This window comes from Mesoplodon mirus, assembly GCF_964341445.2.
Source record: "Mesoplodon mirus genome assembly, chromosome: 7".
NCBI classification, from domain to species: Eukaryota; Metazoa; Chordata; class Mammalia; order Artiodactyla; family Ziphiidae; genus Mesoplodon; species Mesoplodon mirus.
Window position 1 is genome coordinate 101,885,479 of NC_138983.1, and position 16,747 is coordinate 101,902,225.

The 16,747-nt window shown below is 44.7% G+C and overlaps 1 protein-coding gene and 1 pseudogene across 2 annotated transcripts in view; one reads left to right on the top strand and one right to left on the bottom strand.

Moving 5' to 3' along the window:
• Nucleotides 1-16,747, bottom strand: part of LOC309808912 (centrosomal protein of 78 kDa-like) — an 823,590-nt pseudogene that overhangs the window by 760,063 nt on the left and 46,780 nt on the right. The gene's annotated exons all lie outside the window — the stretch shown is intronic.
• Nucleotides 5,694-12,024, top strand: LOC309808101 (speedy protein E4-like; the record flags this gene model as incomplete). Its single annotated transcript, XM_082628102.1, has 6 exons — nucleotides 5,694-5,802; nucleotides 6,321-6,542; nucleotides 7,434-7,492; nucleotides 7,977-8,062; nucleotides 9,579-9,747; nucleotides 9,908-12,024. The coding sequence occupies 6 exons, from the start codon at nucleotides 5,694-5,696 to the stop codon at nucleotides 10,166-10,168; spliced, it is 906 nt and encodes a 301-aa protein (XP_082484228.1). The 3' UTR covers nucleotides 10,169-12,024.

Here is a 16,747-nt window from a genome sequence, read left to right on the forward strand (position 1 = left end):
AGAGGGGGCGACTCTTCATTGCGGTGCGTCGGCGTCTCCATGCGGTGGCTTCTCTTGTTCCGGAGCATGGGATCTAGGCACGTCGATTCCAGTAGTTGTGGCTCACGGGCTCTAGAGGTTTTTTATGTTTTGCAAGTATTCATCAGATGTTTATTGCTTGAATGAATGACAAATAATTTCTTCCAACAATCTTCAAACTGCTTAACACTATGACAATATTTAGCGTTTCAAATTTCACGTGACCTTAGTCTTTCCGTGCTCTAGTTTCTAAAAGCACGTGGGATCTTCCCGGACCAGGGCTTGAACCAGTGTGCCCTGCACTGGCGGGCGGATTCTTCACCAAGGAGCCACCAGGGAAGTCCCTGTGCATTTATTTTCAAAAAAATAATAAGGCCGGATGAATTCAGAACTAGGTGCAGAAACCTCTTCCAGTGAGATACAGAATCTCTGCTGTTTAGGCAGATTTAGAGAACAACTTTTCCAACCACTTATTAAAGAGACCAATACTCCATGAAAAAAATTTATCATTTGTACAGAGAGAAAACCAAACTCCAGCTTTGCATCAATATAATATTTGCTACTAAGAGAACCATAAGCTCTTTTTTGAAAATCTCTGGAATAAACATCAAAACTGAGCTGCCTTCGGCTCAGACAAATAAAATTCCCTTTCTACCCGTCTCCTACAACTTTCTATACCCATTCAGGTTGTGTCCTTCACTATCCTCTTTCTGGTGCTGGAACAATCAGTCATTTTACTTTAGGACCAAACGATTTTTGTTCCTGTTAATAAACAAAACTACATCGCATTATCTTGCATACAAAGTTGTACCTCTCGGTTGCTGGAACCAAGCAGGACCATGCAGGGCCCTTCCATGTCCCCTGCCTCTTGTCTGTAAAATAGCTGCAGTCTCCCAGGCCTCCCCTGAGTCACCAAAGAACAGGTTCAAGCAGTTACTGATTAGGACAACAGCAGTCACAGAATCTTTAGTTCCTCCCGAAGGACATAAGTAACAGTGTCAGACACACACTCCTAACTTGTTTTGCAGATACTAAAACCACTACAAGAGGAGAAAGCTAACTGTATGATGACCAGACTGGAGCTATGACACAAGCTGCTCCATCTTGAGCAGACCTGAACCAATGGCTTACACAATTCCAGGAACTGGCCTCAAGGAAATGGGAACAAACCAACACTGGAATTGAAGATTAACTGTGCCTGAAACAATCAACATGACACTGACCACACCGCTGCATGACCAATTTCAAGAGGATGGTCAGAGCTGACTGTGCTACTCTGCACGGAGCCCCCACCGGCACAGCCCAGAGACTTCCCGTCTTTTCCCTATCAACCCCTTTTCCCTCTCATTGGCAACTGGGAGATGGTATTGGGGACACTAGCCCACCATCTTCCCAGGTTGCCAGCTTCCTGAATAAAGCATCTTTCTTCTTCCACCAACCCTTGTCTCTGGAACACTGACTTCTGAGCGATGAGCAGCTGAACCTGAGTTCTGTTCCAGCCGATAACATCACTATGGGTCAAGCCTCATTCATAGTATATTAATACTAACTTTGAACCAAAGTTACTTCCATTTCACAAAGAAAACTAGGAGTGAATGATTGACAACTGCCCATCACACATCAGCATTTCAGGCTAGCACAGCTCATGAACACACATAACACAACTTTACACAGCCACAAACATCCCTTACACAACTTATTCAAGTGGCAGAGACAAACACATTCATTAACACACCCACAGACAGAGCCTCTAGGTAACAAGTAAACATATGCAGCAAGAGCATATAACTTGAGATTATGCTTAGTAATCAATGCCTCAGGTTTCTGTCTTGCTTACAAATGACCTCGGTATCCAATGATTATCCAGTAAGTAACACAATTTAGTATCAGTTCAAGGGTTTACGTAAACTGAAGATCTGGGAATTTATCGACAAGCTAACACAGTAGAAAACATAGTTACTGTTGAAAGAAAGTCTGTCAGAATAAAAACTAAATGTGGTTAAACACAAACTTACAGTTTTCATAACCTTAAACATTAAGTAGAAGTAATATGAGCTTAGTTGATGGGCACACCTATATAAATTTAGGAAGAACACACCCAAGTAGAATTGTTTTAAATGTATGCCTAATACTGATAAATAAGATACGAATAACTTTTTATTAAACCAAAAATATTAAACTAGCTTCATGTGTCAAAGATTTACCTAAATTATGTAAACTTGAAGTCTTTAAATTTCTGAGTTGATTTTTTTTTTTTTTTTGGCTGCACCGAGGGGCTTGCTGGATCTTAGGTTCCTGACCAGGGACTGAACCTGGACCCTGGCAGTGAAAGCACCGAGTCCTAACCACTGGACCGCTGGGGAATTCCCTGACTTGATTTCAATAAGAATATTTTTCTAGCACATTTAAAGTATTAGAAGTTCTAATTCCTTTCTCTCTGAGAATTTTAGGGATATATAATTTTTATAAGCACATTTGTATCTTTGTAAGCCAATCAGGACAGAAACCCTTTAATTTAACAGACTCTACAATCTACTTTAATAGATCCAGAAGTAGGAAAACATTACATACTCGCACTGTCAGAGGTAAAGACCTTTTTGAATTACAGACACACAGACATACAGAGAAATGGAACTTTTACCTGCAGTTTTAAGTCTTAGACTTGGGTCAGGAATAAACACTCACCAGTCTAGATATTAAAGAGCCGTTCTCATCCCATTGGGCAAGAGATTCTTCATTGATTTGAGCTTGTCAAAGTAGACAAATAGACAAACAGAAAAGACTAAGAAAAGACTAACAAACTAGATCCTCTGTTACCTCTCACCTAACTGAGATTAGTTCTGTAGAAACTTCATCCCTTTAGAGACCATCAAGTCTTCAAACGACAGAGCCAAACTCAGAATCACTGCTGCCACAAATGGGGAACCACTTCGCTGGAATCTGAAAACAAAGGAGAAACACAAAAGTAATAGAAGGGGAAACTAAAGAAACAGAAAGTGAGCCAAGTTCAAAGGCTGCTTGGGTTCACCCCTGGGAGAGGAGACAAGATGTACCTGGGCTTCACTGGCTCATGAAATACACCACTTGTTGCTGGGCTTTTACAGCTTTATTTACGTAGAACTGATATACAAAATCTAGCCCATGTTTAATGTATATAACTTGATGAGTTTGGACATATGCACACACCTGTGATACCATCACCACCATCACGGTAATATACTCATCACTTCCAAAAGGTTCCTTCTATCCCTCTGTGTGTGTGTATGTGCGTTAGAAAGACGTAACACAGCACCAGGTACATGAAAAGGTGCTCAACGTCACTAATCATCTGGGAAATGCAAATCAAAATCATCATGAGATACTACCTCACATCTGTTAGAATGCCTACAATTTTTTATTTTTTTTTAAAGATGAGAGTTGTCAAGGTGGTAGAGAAATCGTAACCCTTGCATATTGTACGCAGGAATGTAACATTGTGCAGGCACTGTGGAAAACAGTATGGAGTTTTCTCAAAATCTTTTAAATAAAAATTCCATATGATCCAGCAATCCCACTTCTGGGTACACAGGCCCAGCTCAGAGACACTGCAGCTTCAGTTCCAGAACACTGCAATGAAGCCAATACCGCCATAAAGCGAGTCACATGAAATTTCTGGTGTACCCGTGCATGAAAAGCTTCTGTTTACACTATACTGTAGTCTGTTAAGTGTGCGACAGCCTTGTGTCTAAACAAACAATGTACATACCTTTATTGAAATATACTCTGGGGAAGAGAAATATAGATCAATGGAACAGGATAGAAAGCCCAGAGATAAGCCCACGCACATATGCTCACCTTAGCTTTGATGAAGGAGGCAAGAATATACAATGGAGAAAAGACAGCCTCTTCAATAAGTGGCGCTGGGAAAACTGGACAGCTACCTGTAAAAGAATGAAATGAGAACACTACCTAACACCATAACACAAAAATAAACTCAAAATGGATTGAAGACCTAAAGGTAAGGCCAGACACTGTCTAACTCACAGAGGAAAACACAGGCAGAACACTCTATGACATAAATCACAGCAAGATCCTTTTGGACCCACCTCCTAGAGAAATGGAAATAAAGACAAAAATAAACACGTGGGACCTAATGAAACTTCAAAGCTTTTGCACAGCAAAGGAAACCATAAACAAGACCAAAAGACAACCCTCAGAATGGGAGAAAATATTTGCAAATGAAGCAACTGACAAAGGATTAATCTCCAAAATTTATAAGCAGCTCATGCAGCTCAATAACAAAAAAACAAACAACCCAATCCAAAAATGGGCAGAAGACCTAAATAGACATTTCTCCACAGAAGATATACAGACTGCCAACAAACACATGAAAGGATGCTCAACATCTTTACTCATTAGAGAAATACAAATCAAAACTACAATGAGATATCATCTCACACCAGTCAGAATGGCCATCATCAAAAAATCTAGAAACAATAAATGCTGGAGAGGGTGTGGAAAAAAGGGAACACTCTTGCACTGCTGGTGGGAATGTGAATTGGTACAGCCACTATGGAGAACGGTATGGAGGTTCCTTAAAAAACTACAAATAGAACTACCATATGACCCAGCAATCCCACTACTGGGCATATACCCTGAGAAAACCATAATTCAGAAAGAGACATGTACCAAAATGTTCATAGCAGCCCTATTTACAATAGCCCGGAGATGGAAACAACCTAAGTGTCCATCATCGGATGAATGGGTAAAGAAGATGTGGCACATATATACAATGGAATATTACTCAGCCATAAAAAGAAACGAAATTGAGCTATTTGTAATGAGGTGGATGGACCTAGAGCCTGTCATACAGAGTGAAGTAAGTCAGAAAGAGAAAGACAAATACTGTATGCTGACACATATATATGGAATTTAAGAAAAAAAAATGTCATGAAGAACATAGGGGTAAGACAGGAATAAAGACACAGACCTACTAGAGAATGGACTTGAGGATATGGGGAGGGGGAAGGGTAAGCTGTGACAAAGTGAAAGAGCGGCATGGACATATATACACTACCAAACGTAAGGTAGATAGCTAGTGGGAAGCAGCCGCATAGCACAGGGAGATCAGCTCGGTGCTTTGTGACTGCCTGGAGGGGTGGGATAGGGAGGGTGGGAGGGAGACGCAAAAGGGAGGGGATATGCAAACATATGTATATGTATAACTGATTAAATTTGTTATAAAGCAAAAAAAAATTAAAAATAAAGATGAAGAAAAAAAAAAAGAATAAAATTTTGCCATTTATGACAAAAAAAAAGAGGGGTCCGGATACCTTGAGGGGGGTTTTGGAGGATGGGCAGAGGTTGGGTCAGTGGCAGGAGATACCATTTACCCCTGATCTCTGGGACAAGTGCACGCATAGGTCTGACAGTTACTTGTGCTTTCCTTCAAACTGGTTTCCTTCAAACTCCGATGATGACATCAGAGGCTTCCGACCTTCCCGATTGGATGGACCAGACTCCTTGGTGCTTGGCAGCAGTAGTAGACAACAGAATCTCGCCAGAGCTTCTCTCCACTGACAGTTGCCCCGCAGCTTGGAGAAGGGACGACCACTTGTGTTTAGCCCAAGTCCAGAAGAAGAGTTGGGACAAAGCAGAGTCTAGGCTTCGAGGAAGGGAAGAGTCTGGGAGACATCATGGACAATCGTCAACCGACTTCCCAGGCTGAGGAGCTGAATTCCCAGTCCAGCTCTTCAGGGTACCCCCTGGAGTTGACTGTCTATGAAGAAAGCCCAGGACCGTCAGGTGAGGGAGCTGGCATGAGAAGGAATTTCAGAGATTTGACCAGTAAGGAGGAAAGGGTACAGAGGTCGGGAAGGAGCACCTGCATAAGGTGCCTATGAAAGAAAGGAGACATTCAGAAAGCCAGGGATTGAGGGAGGAGAGCACAGGAGCTGGGGACACGGAACACCTGGGGAGCAAGAAACAGGGTTAGGAGATGAGATCCAAGGATGAGAGAAGGGGAGAGAGGAAACAAGGGGAGGGTTCTTTTTTTTTATTCCTGGTGGGAGAAATTATCTACCATGAGAAAGAGTTTCGAGGACGGGAAGCTGGACAAATGACAAAAAGAGTCAGGGGAGGGATAGGTAGATGTGGACAGAGAAAGATGGAAAGATGACTTGGGGCAAGGTCAGCGGTCTGTGAGACTGGAAAGCACGGGGGTGCTTCGGGGGGGAGGCGGAGTCGGGGTGGGGTTGGGTGGTCACCAGTGGCTGAATTCCCAAGACGAGAGCGTCATACTGTAGTCTCTTCTCCTTCGTCAGCTCCCTGGGCTGGTTGCAGCCCCCCGCCTCAGCGCCCCGGCTGTAAGAGGAAGAGGTCAGTGGCGTTCAGAGCGGAGGTGGAGGGCAACACGGCCGCTGAGGCCCAGGACACCTGGGTCGTGGAGTTGCTGAGTGGGCTCAAGATGAAGCTGAAGCGACAGCGGGTGTCTTCAGTGCTGCCTGAGCACCACGAGGCCGACACCTGGGTCGTGGAGTCGCTGAGTGGGTTCAAGATGAAGCTGAAGCGACAGCGGGTGTCTTCAGTGCTGCCTGAGCACCACGAGGCCGACACCTGGGTCGTGGAGTCGCTGAGTGGGTTCAAGATGAAGCTGAAGCGACAGCGGGTGTCTTCAGTGCTGCCTGAGCACCACGAGGCCGACACCTGGGTCGTGGAGTCGTTCAGTGGGCTCAAGATGAAGCTGAAGCGACAGCGGGTGTCTTCAGTGCTGCCTGAGCACCACAAGGTCTTCAAGTGGATGCTTGGTAAGGACCCACCGCCCTGCCCAGCAACCTCCAATCCTATACTTGAAAAACAAACCAGAACTTCCCATGACTACACTTTCCCAGTGGAAAAGAATTCCCTGCTACTTGGTGCGCTCTCCGTCCCCGGCGGACTGTCTACGGATAAAGGATACGGGGGACACATAAAAGATACAGGATGAGGTTAGACTTAGAAATGATACAAGACTAGGTTAGATTTAGAAATGATACAGGATTAGGTTCGCTTGGTTTCAACTGTACCCGAGACTCTAGCTCTTACTGGCCTTTTGAATCTTACTGGCATGTTCGGGGTGGGGGGAGGAGGGGCTGACAAGCCATCTTCACCCCCTGACATGACTGTCAATTGAGACATTGGCTGAGAGTATCTTGATGCCCTCTGCAGGTACGTGAATGCATGATGAAGGGGCATCACTCCCTGTCACTCGGCCCCCCCAGAAGGGGAGTCACCCCCTTTCCTCCCACAGTGAATGGTCTTCCCTCCCCTCTTTCCATCAGCTTCACCCTGGGCCACATCTTGGCATTTCCCCAGGGGGGCGCGGTTCACCCTCTTGGCTCTGGAATGCTCCCACGACAGCCCTGTTCCCACTGGCAACATCTGCCCTTTTTTCACAGAGGATCCCGTCGTTAAGAAATTCCTCGCCTGGGACAAAAACCTGGAAGTATCTGACAAGGTAAGTCACCCACTGAGATGGATTCCTGCTCCAGCGCCTGTTCTAGGTGGGCGCGCTGGGTGCTTTCTACACCCACGTTTCCACTCCCCTCCTAACCTCATGCCTTGTCAACACTTCCCTCCAGGGGCCTCGAGGTCCCTTCTGGGATCTGAGCCCCAGGAGTGCCCCTTTGGTGGTTGCTGCCTAAGTCCCCTCTCCTCTCAGCTCCTGGGGACTCGCCTTGGCTCCGGTTCATCGAACACCGTCCTGTGCCCGCGGCCCTAAGTCCACGCCCTCAATCCCAAAGCCTCCCATCCTTGGAGCGCCGCCAACTCTGACCTTCTGTCCTCTCCCCTTCCCCAAACAATCAGGCTCACCCCACACGGGGGTCTCTCCTCCAAGTGGCACCACCCATTCCTCGTCCCCTGCTCCCTTCTCCCTCCCACTCTTTCTCCTCTTCCAGGATGTGACCTCTCTCCTACGTTTTTTCCCCTCTTTCCATCAGTATCTCCTGTCGATGGTGATAGCGTATGTCAGCCGGGCCGGGCTCCTCTCCTGGCAATTCCAGAGAATCCATTTCTTCATAGCTCTGTGAGTACCTTGCTCCATCCCCGCCATCAATATTCAACACCCTGGGAGGGCAGAGGGAGAGACGTGGGGCTCTGACCTTTCATCTATTTTTTTAAACCCCTTTGTACTGACTCTAGGTGTGAAAATGACAGGATTACGGTACCGTGGTTTCTTTTTCAAACCATGTTCTGTTTTTTATAGCATTCATTGTCAAAACAAACTACCCTAATGTCAATTAAAACACTGAAAGAAACAAAGCAAAACGCAAAACTTTCCTAAGAGGAGAGGAAGAAAGAACTGACACCATCCTGCCCCCGAGTAACAGACTTGAGACGTTTCCGGTTCGAATTCTCCGGTCTCGGGTCTTCCGACATCAGCACCAAGTGTGATTATCTTCCGTTTCTGCATTCCCACGACAAATGCCACAATCGGGGCCCGTATCACATAGCACGGATTTGGTGTCAAATGCTCCCCACTGATGTTTCTTCCAAGTCTCCCAAGCCAGTTGGCTCTATTTGCCTGAACATCCTTCCAAAACACAGGTCTGACCGCTTCACACAATTTCATTGGCTAATGACATGCCAAATCAAGGCCAGAGTTCTGCGTTGGGATTTAACTCTCTCTGCAATCTCCAGCACACCGTCCTGATACTTTATTCCTGTGTTTCACTGCTCCTTCCAAATACCCTGCCCTCTAAGTTTCTATTGAGCTTTCTATCCAGGTATCTTTGCCATACATTTATCTGAAGAAAACGACCTTATCCTTAAAGTGGGTTCAAACACCAAAACCTTCACGATGCCCGATCTCCCTAACTTCTGCATCCCAGAGGCACTTTAGTTCAAATTGTATTATAATGTGATGCTTTGCATTATAGTCATTTCTTATCTCCCCCCTTCCCCTTCCCCGGTCCCACTAGACTAGACACCATGTGGAAGGCAGGTCTCGTCAAAATGTCAATGCATTCCCAAAACACTCAGCACAATTCTTTTCATTGGGCAAATGTTTGTTACTGTGAGACTTCTAGGTAATCAGTATTGCATTTGGCCATGAGATAAAATGTTCATTCATTCATTCATTCATTCATCTAACAAACCTTATAAAGTACACCCTACATGCTGGGGAATATGAGGTGGTGGGAACAGAGATTCACAAAAGGCTGTTGAATTCATGCATCAATATGAACCAAGCCCTAAATGTGTCATTTGCTAGGAGAGGGATGAATGCAGAAACAGATCAGATCAGCTCCTGCCCTCAGGAACTGTACATGTACCTACAACATAGGAAGAGAGGTGTGTGCACATAAAACAAGTTGAAGGGAACGGGGGTTTGGATCGTGTCCTCATCATCAAGGTGTGAGAGGCACCCTTCCGAAGGTCCTGCCTGGCAGTGGCTCCTTGATGACTGGGCGGCTCCCGGTGACGCTGGGCAGGGCTGGGTGGGTCGTGTGAGGATGCTCAGCCTGCCTCTTTTCTGGGAAGCTGATCTCAAGTGGAGGCCCTTCCTGTCCTGATGACAGCGACCTGATGTCTTTCCCCAGCTATGTGGCCAGCGACATGGAAGAGAACAACCAGGCCCCCAAGCAGGCCATCGTTTCGTTCCTCTATGGAAAGAACAGCTCGCAGCATGCCTTGTTCCACAAACTGCGTTCCCAGTTCATCCGTTCCATGGGCTGGAAGACATGGGTCACTCGGGAAGAGTGCGAGCAGGTGGGTGGGCTGTGGCGGTCTCGGGGAGGGGGAGGGACGGAGAGGAGGTGGGGATCATGGGGGACTCGGTTTGGGACTTGGGGACAGACGAGAAAGAACCGGAGGCGGGGCAACGGGAGGCAGCGGCATCCTCATTGCCAGGGGCTGTTTGTCTTTCCAGATCCAGGCTTTTGATCCAGAGCTCTGGGTGTGGGGAAGAGATCGCGCCCTCTTGCCCCAGAGGCCCCAGGACCACGCAGGCCTGAGGTCATCGGCCTGCGCAAAGGTAGGTCTGCGTGCGCAAAGGTGCGGGTGGAATGACGTGTTGTCTACTGAGGAAATCGGAGGAATCCCACTGCTGGACCCACATCACCTCTCACACTGTGAAGGGGGCCAGCCAGGCACACAGCCACGTGCCGACTCTGCGCCAGCCACGGACTGACAGCCACACACAGACACCAGCACCGCGAGGCCCGTGGGCACCAGACCTCGGGGAAACCAGTTTGTCCCAGACGCATGGGTCTCACTGAAGTTATTTCACCCAAAGCAATTGGGTCCAAATAACAGCTTTGACGAGGTGGTGATTCTTTTCCATATACTGCGTTTCCAGTTTCTCTTTTTCATTCATTTTTGGCCTTACATCCCTCAGGGTTATGGGTTCTAGCATTTATCTACAACAAAGTAAATGTCTACAAACAGGATATTAGATAGAACAGCCCACACGTTCAATAAGAAAAGATGAATTATGACTAGCTTTATATTCCTCCAAATTTACTTTCAAATTGCCTATGGCCAGATCACCTGTGACTCTTTATTCCCCCTGACTCACCACTTCTGGACCAATGATTCCTCTAGTACAATTCACCTTTTCCCCCTCACGTTTATGGTCAAGGGGGTTTATCACAACGACTGAAGGTTAAGGAATGCCATCTTCAGCATGGCTTATTACAATTGACACATTAGAGTTCTAGATGTGGGCAGAGGATTGAGCAAACATTTGGTTTAAATCTTGCAAACTAGCTGCCTTCGTCCATTCAACCTGCCCTACTACAGACCGCGTTGCTTAGAAACAACACAGCACGGTCTCTTTTACAAGGGCAATAATCTCATTCATGAGGGCTCTACCCCATGACCTAATAACCTCCCAAAGACCCCACCTCCTAATACCAGCACCTTAGGGGTTAAGATTTTAAGATTTCAACATAAGAATTTTGGGGGACACAAACATTCAGCACATAACACTAACCAAGTTTAGGGCTGAGTATTATTTAAACATTAGGACCCAGGGACTTCCCTGTTGGCACAGTGGTTAAGAAACCGCCTGCCAATGCAGGGCACACAGGTTTGAGCGCTGGTCCGGGAAGACCCCACATGCCGCGGAGCAACTAAGCCCGTGCGCCACAACTACTGCGCCTGCGCTCTAGAGCCCGCGAGCCACAACTACTGAGCCTGCGTTCTAGAGCCCGCAAGCCGCAACTACTCAGCCTGTGCGCCTAGAGCCCGTGCTCCGCAACAAGAGAAGCCGTCAGGAGAAGCAACGGAGAGTAGTCCTCGCTCACCACACACAGCAACAGAGAGAAAGCCCACACACAGCAACAGAGACCCAATGCAGCCAAAAATAAAAGAAAGAAAATAAGTAAATAAATGAAAACTTAATAATAACATAGACATTAGGATGCAGGGTTAGGGTTAGGGATCCGGCCTCAGGTCTCCTGGTCCACGATGTTGACTTGTCAGTGATGTCTGTAGTGTGCTTCCAAGTTCAGAATTTAAGTGGTGCCAAAGGACCAAGGTGAGTTAAGACTAAAGCAGCCTTCTCCAAATGCCAGCTCCCTGAGCAGAATCACCTGGAGTCTGGGCTATAAAGCAGATTACTGGGCCTGACCTTGGGTGCATTCAGTAGTTTTTGGAGTCAGGGTCACCAAAGTCCAAGAATCGCACTTGAAAACAATGAATGGTTCAGGACTGGGGTTCAGAATGGAGAATTTGAGATAAAACTCCAATCATAAATGAGTCTCAATTCTGGTTAGAATTGACTAAGAATGTGAAAACCTTTATATCTGGACAGTTGCCACTTTGAAATCTGACATCCTTGCTCCTTCTCTTACTTCCAGATCACAGAGCCCAGGAGAGATGAGGATGTTCAACAAGAGGTCAATCCAGACACTGACGACAGCCGTGAAGAAGGAAGGGAGAAGCCTCTTGTGCAGATCATCGAGAAGAAGCCAGCATCTTCTAGAATGAGCGGAGGCCAGTTTTCGTGTTATACTCCTAGGAGCGGGGTGTGCTTCTAGGAGTCTGTGGCAGGACAATAAGAAAACAGGGTTTATTCAGATTCCACCCTTTTGGAAGGCACCACCTCAATTTTCAGATCATTTCATTTCCATCTCCCCTGAGACGAACATTGGAGGTCCCATTTTTTATACACTTGTTTGCCCCAGTCTAGAAGCATTTGAAGGTGGAGTGTAGCGGCTCAGAATAGGAGGGAATAACATTAAAATATATAATTAGGAAAAAAAAAATATATATATATATATAATTACAGCCACAGGGTCATGACTCATGACTTAAGTTTCACTGGCTTATTTTGAAAATGTCACCTATAAAATTATTGTATTTTTATATTTTATATTTATATATTTATTTTAAATAGTTTTGAAATAGTCTTCATTTTGAAACATCTTATTACTACAAACTTTTGTGATGAGAACTGTAGCTGTTGTATATTTACACATATATACAGTTTTACTCACATTTTCAAGAGAGATTGTTGATTTTATCTATTACATCATATTTCCATTCTACTTATAGCATAGTGGGTATTTCCTCCCAATTCTTGTAAGCATAAATTTTGTATTTTTTTAGTTCTCATTATTGAATTGTGGGAATTCAGTCCTAATTTTTTAACTTGCCTCAGCATGTTTGTATGTTATTTTAGATTGTTCAAGAGTACCGTGCGATGCAGCTTTTGGGGAACTACAATAAAGACGAAAGTCTTCTCACAGTCAGGATGTGTGTGGTCATTACCAGTCGGCTTCGCCTCTTTGCTGTCCAACGAGGTGTTGCTTAATGGCGTTGTGATTATCCAACCACATTTCTTAACTCTGAAAAATAGTCCTCAATTATTTTTCATGTAGAGAAAACTACAGAAGATGAGGCAGGTCTTGCATCATTCAGGACTCCAATACTGAGAGACAACTCTTGGGTAAAAGGAAAGATAGCTTTACTGAGGAAGCCGGCAGTCCAGAAGAGAGGTGGACTCGTGTCCCGAAGAACCAACTCTCCCCTCCTGAAGTTTTGCTTGAGGACTATACAGGGAAAAGAGAAAGGGGCTACATGTTGAAGAGAGGGTTACAGGGTGCGTGATCAGCTCACGGTCATTCTTCTGATTGGTCAGTGGTGAGGTAACGGGGACTCAACATCATCAGCCTTCTGGTTCCAACTGGTCTGGGGTCTACGTGCTTGTGGGCAACATGCAGTTAACTTCTTCCACCTGCTGGGGGTTTCAGTCTCTGCCAAACAGCTCCAAGGATGTGGCTCAGAATATTACCCAATAGCCCTTGAGGAGGAACTAAAGGTCCTTGACTTTGTTTAACAGCCAAGAGACGATTATTTTGTCTTGGCTGTTTTTTCGGCCTCGCCACGCAACTTGCAGGATCTTAGTTCCCTGATCAGGGATCGAAAACAGGCCTCTAGCAGTGGAAGCGCAGAATCCTAACCGCTGAAGTGCCAGGGAGTTCCTGACGGTAGACTTTAAAAAAAAAAAAAAAAAAACAGACCAAAAGGAACACAGTTTTAAGGAAGCTTAACTTTCTCAGAAATGCAGAAATTTTGTTGTGCATTTATTTTCTTTCTTTTTTTCCCCCAATACATTTATTTATATATTTATTTATTTTTGTCTGCGTTGGGTCTTCCTTGTTGCACGTGGGCTTTCTCTAGTTGCAGTGGAGAGGGGGCGACTCTTCATTGCGGTGCGTCGGCGTCTCCATGCGGTGGCTTCTCTTGTTCCGGAGCATGGGATCTAGGCACGTCGATTCCAGTAGTTGTGGCTCACGGGCTCTAGAGGTTTTTTATGTTTTGCAAGTATTCATCAGATGTTTATTGCTTGAATGAATGACAAATAATTTCTTCCAACAATCTTCAAACTGCTTAACACTATGACAATATTTAGCGTTTCAAATTTCACGTGACCTTAGTCTTTCCGTGCTCTAGTTTCTAAAAGCACGTGGGATCTTCCCGGACCAGGGCTTGAACCAGTGTGCCCTGCACTGGCGGGCGGATTCTTCACCAAGGAGCCACCAGGGAAGTCCCTGTGCATTTATTTTCAAAAAAATAATAAGGCCGGATGAATTCAGAACTAGGTGCAGAAACCTCTTCCAGTGAGATACAGAATCTCTGCTGTTTAGGCAGATTTAGAGAACAACTTTTCCAACCACTTATTAAAGAGACCAATACTCCATGAAAAAAATTTATCATTTGTACAGAGAGAAAACCAAACTCCAGCTTTGCATCAATATAATATTTGCTACTAAGAGAACCATAAGCTCTTTTTTGAAAATCTCTGGAATAAACATCAAAACTGAGCTGCCTTCGGCTCAGACAAATAAAATTCCCTTTCTACCCGTCTCCTACAACTTTCTATACCCATTCAGGTTGTGTCCTTCACTATCCTCTTTCTGGTGCTGGAACAATCAGTCATTTTACTTTAGGACCAAACGATTTTTGTTCCTGTTAATAAACAAAACTACATCGCATTATCTTGCATACAAAGTTGTACCTCTCGGTTGCTGGAACCAAGCAGGACCATGCAGGGCCCTTCCATGTCCCCTGCCTCTTGTCTGTAAAATAGCTGCAGTCTCCCAGGCCTCCCCTGAGTCACCAAAGAACAGGTTCAAGCAGTTACTGATTAGGACAACAGCAGTCACAGAATCTTTAGTTCCTCCCGAAGGACATAAGTAACAGTGTCAGACACACACTCCTAACTTGTTTTGCAGATACTAAAACCACTACAAGAGGAGAAAGCTAACTGTATGATGACCAGACTGGAGCTATGACACAAGCTGCTCCATCTTGAGCAGACCTGAACCAATGGCTTACACAATTCCAGGAACTGGCCTCAAGGAAATGGGAACAAACCAACACTGGAATTGAAGATTAACTGTGCCTGAAACAATCAACATGACACTGACCACACCGCTGCATGACCAATTTCAAGAGGATGGTCAGAGCTGACTGTGCTACTCTGCACGGAGCCCCCACCGGCACAGCCCAGAGACTTCCCGTCTTTTCCCTATCAACCCCTTTTCCCTCTCATTGGCAACTGGGAGATGGTATTGGGGACACTAGCCCACCATCTTCCCAGGTTGCCAGCTTCCTGAATAAAGCATCTTTCTTCTTCCACCAACCCTTGTCTCTGGAACACTGACTTCTGAGCGATGAGCAGCTGAACCTGAGTTCTGTTCCAGCCGATAACATCACTATGGGTCAAGCCTCATTCATAGTATATTAATACTAACTTTGAACCAAAGTTACTTCCATTTCACAAAGAAAACTAGGAGTGAATGATTGACAACTGCCCATCACACATCAGCATTTCAGGCTAGCACAGCTCATGAACACACATAACACAACTTTACACAGCCACAAACATCCCTTACACAACTTATTCAAGTGGCAGAGACAAACACATTCATTAACACACCCACAGACAGAGCCTCTAGGTAACAAGTAAACATATGCAGCAAGAGCATATAACTTGAGATTATGCTTAGTAATCAATGCCTCAGGTTTCTGTCTTGCTTACAAATGACCTCGGTATCCAATGATTATCCAGTAAGTAACACAATTTAGTATCAGTTCAAGGGTTTACGTAAACTGAAGATCTGGGAATTTATCGACAAGCTAACACAGTAGAAAACATAGTTACTGTTGAAAGAAAGTCTGTCAGAATAAAAACTAAATGTGGTTAAACACAAACTTACAGTTTTCATAACCTTAAACATTAAGTAGAAGTAATATGAGCTTAGTTGATGGGCACACCTATATAAATTTAGGAAGAACACACCCAAGTAGAATTGTTTTAAATGTATGCCTAATACTGATAAATAAGATACGAATAACTTTTTATTAAACCAAAAATATTAAACTAGCTTCATGTGTCAAAGATTTACCTAAATTATGTAAACTTGAAGTCTTTAAATTTCTGAGTTGATTTTTTTTTTTTTTTTGGCTGCACCGAGGGGCTTGCTGGATCTTAGGTTCCTGACCAGGGACTGAACCTGGACCCTGGCAGTGAAAGCACCGAGTCCTAACCACTGGACCGCTGGGGAATTCCCTGACTTGATTTCAATAAGAATATTTTTCTAGCACATTTAAAGTATTAGAAGTTCTAATTCCTTTCTCTCTGAGAATTTTAGGGATATATAATTTTTATAAGCACATTTGTATCTTTGTAAGCCAATCAGGACAGAAACCCTTTAATTTAACAGACTCTACAATCTACTTTAATAGATCCAGAAGTAGGAAAACATTACATACTCGCACTGTCAGAGGTAAAGACCTTTTTGAATTACAGACACACAGACATACAGAGAAATGGAACTTTTACCTGCAGTTTTAAGTCTTAGACTTGGGTCAGGAATAAACACTCACCAGTCTAGATATTAAAGAGCCGTTCTCATCCCATTGGGCAAGAGATTCTTCATTGATTTGAGCTTGTCAAAGTAGACAAATAGACAAACAGAAAAGACTAAGAAAAGACTAACAAACTAGATCCTCTGTTACCTCTCACCTAACTGAGATTAGTTCTGTAGAAACTTCATCCCTTTAGAGACCATCAAGTCTTCAAACGACAGAGCCAAACTCAGAATCACTGCTGCCACAAATGGGGAACCACTTCGCTGGAATCTGAAAACAAAGGAGAAACACAAAAGTAATAGAAGGGGAAACTAAAGAAACAGAAAGTGAGCCAAGTTCAAAGGCTGCTTGGGTTCACCCCTGGGAGAGGAGACAAGATGTACCT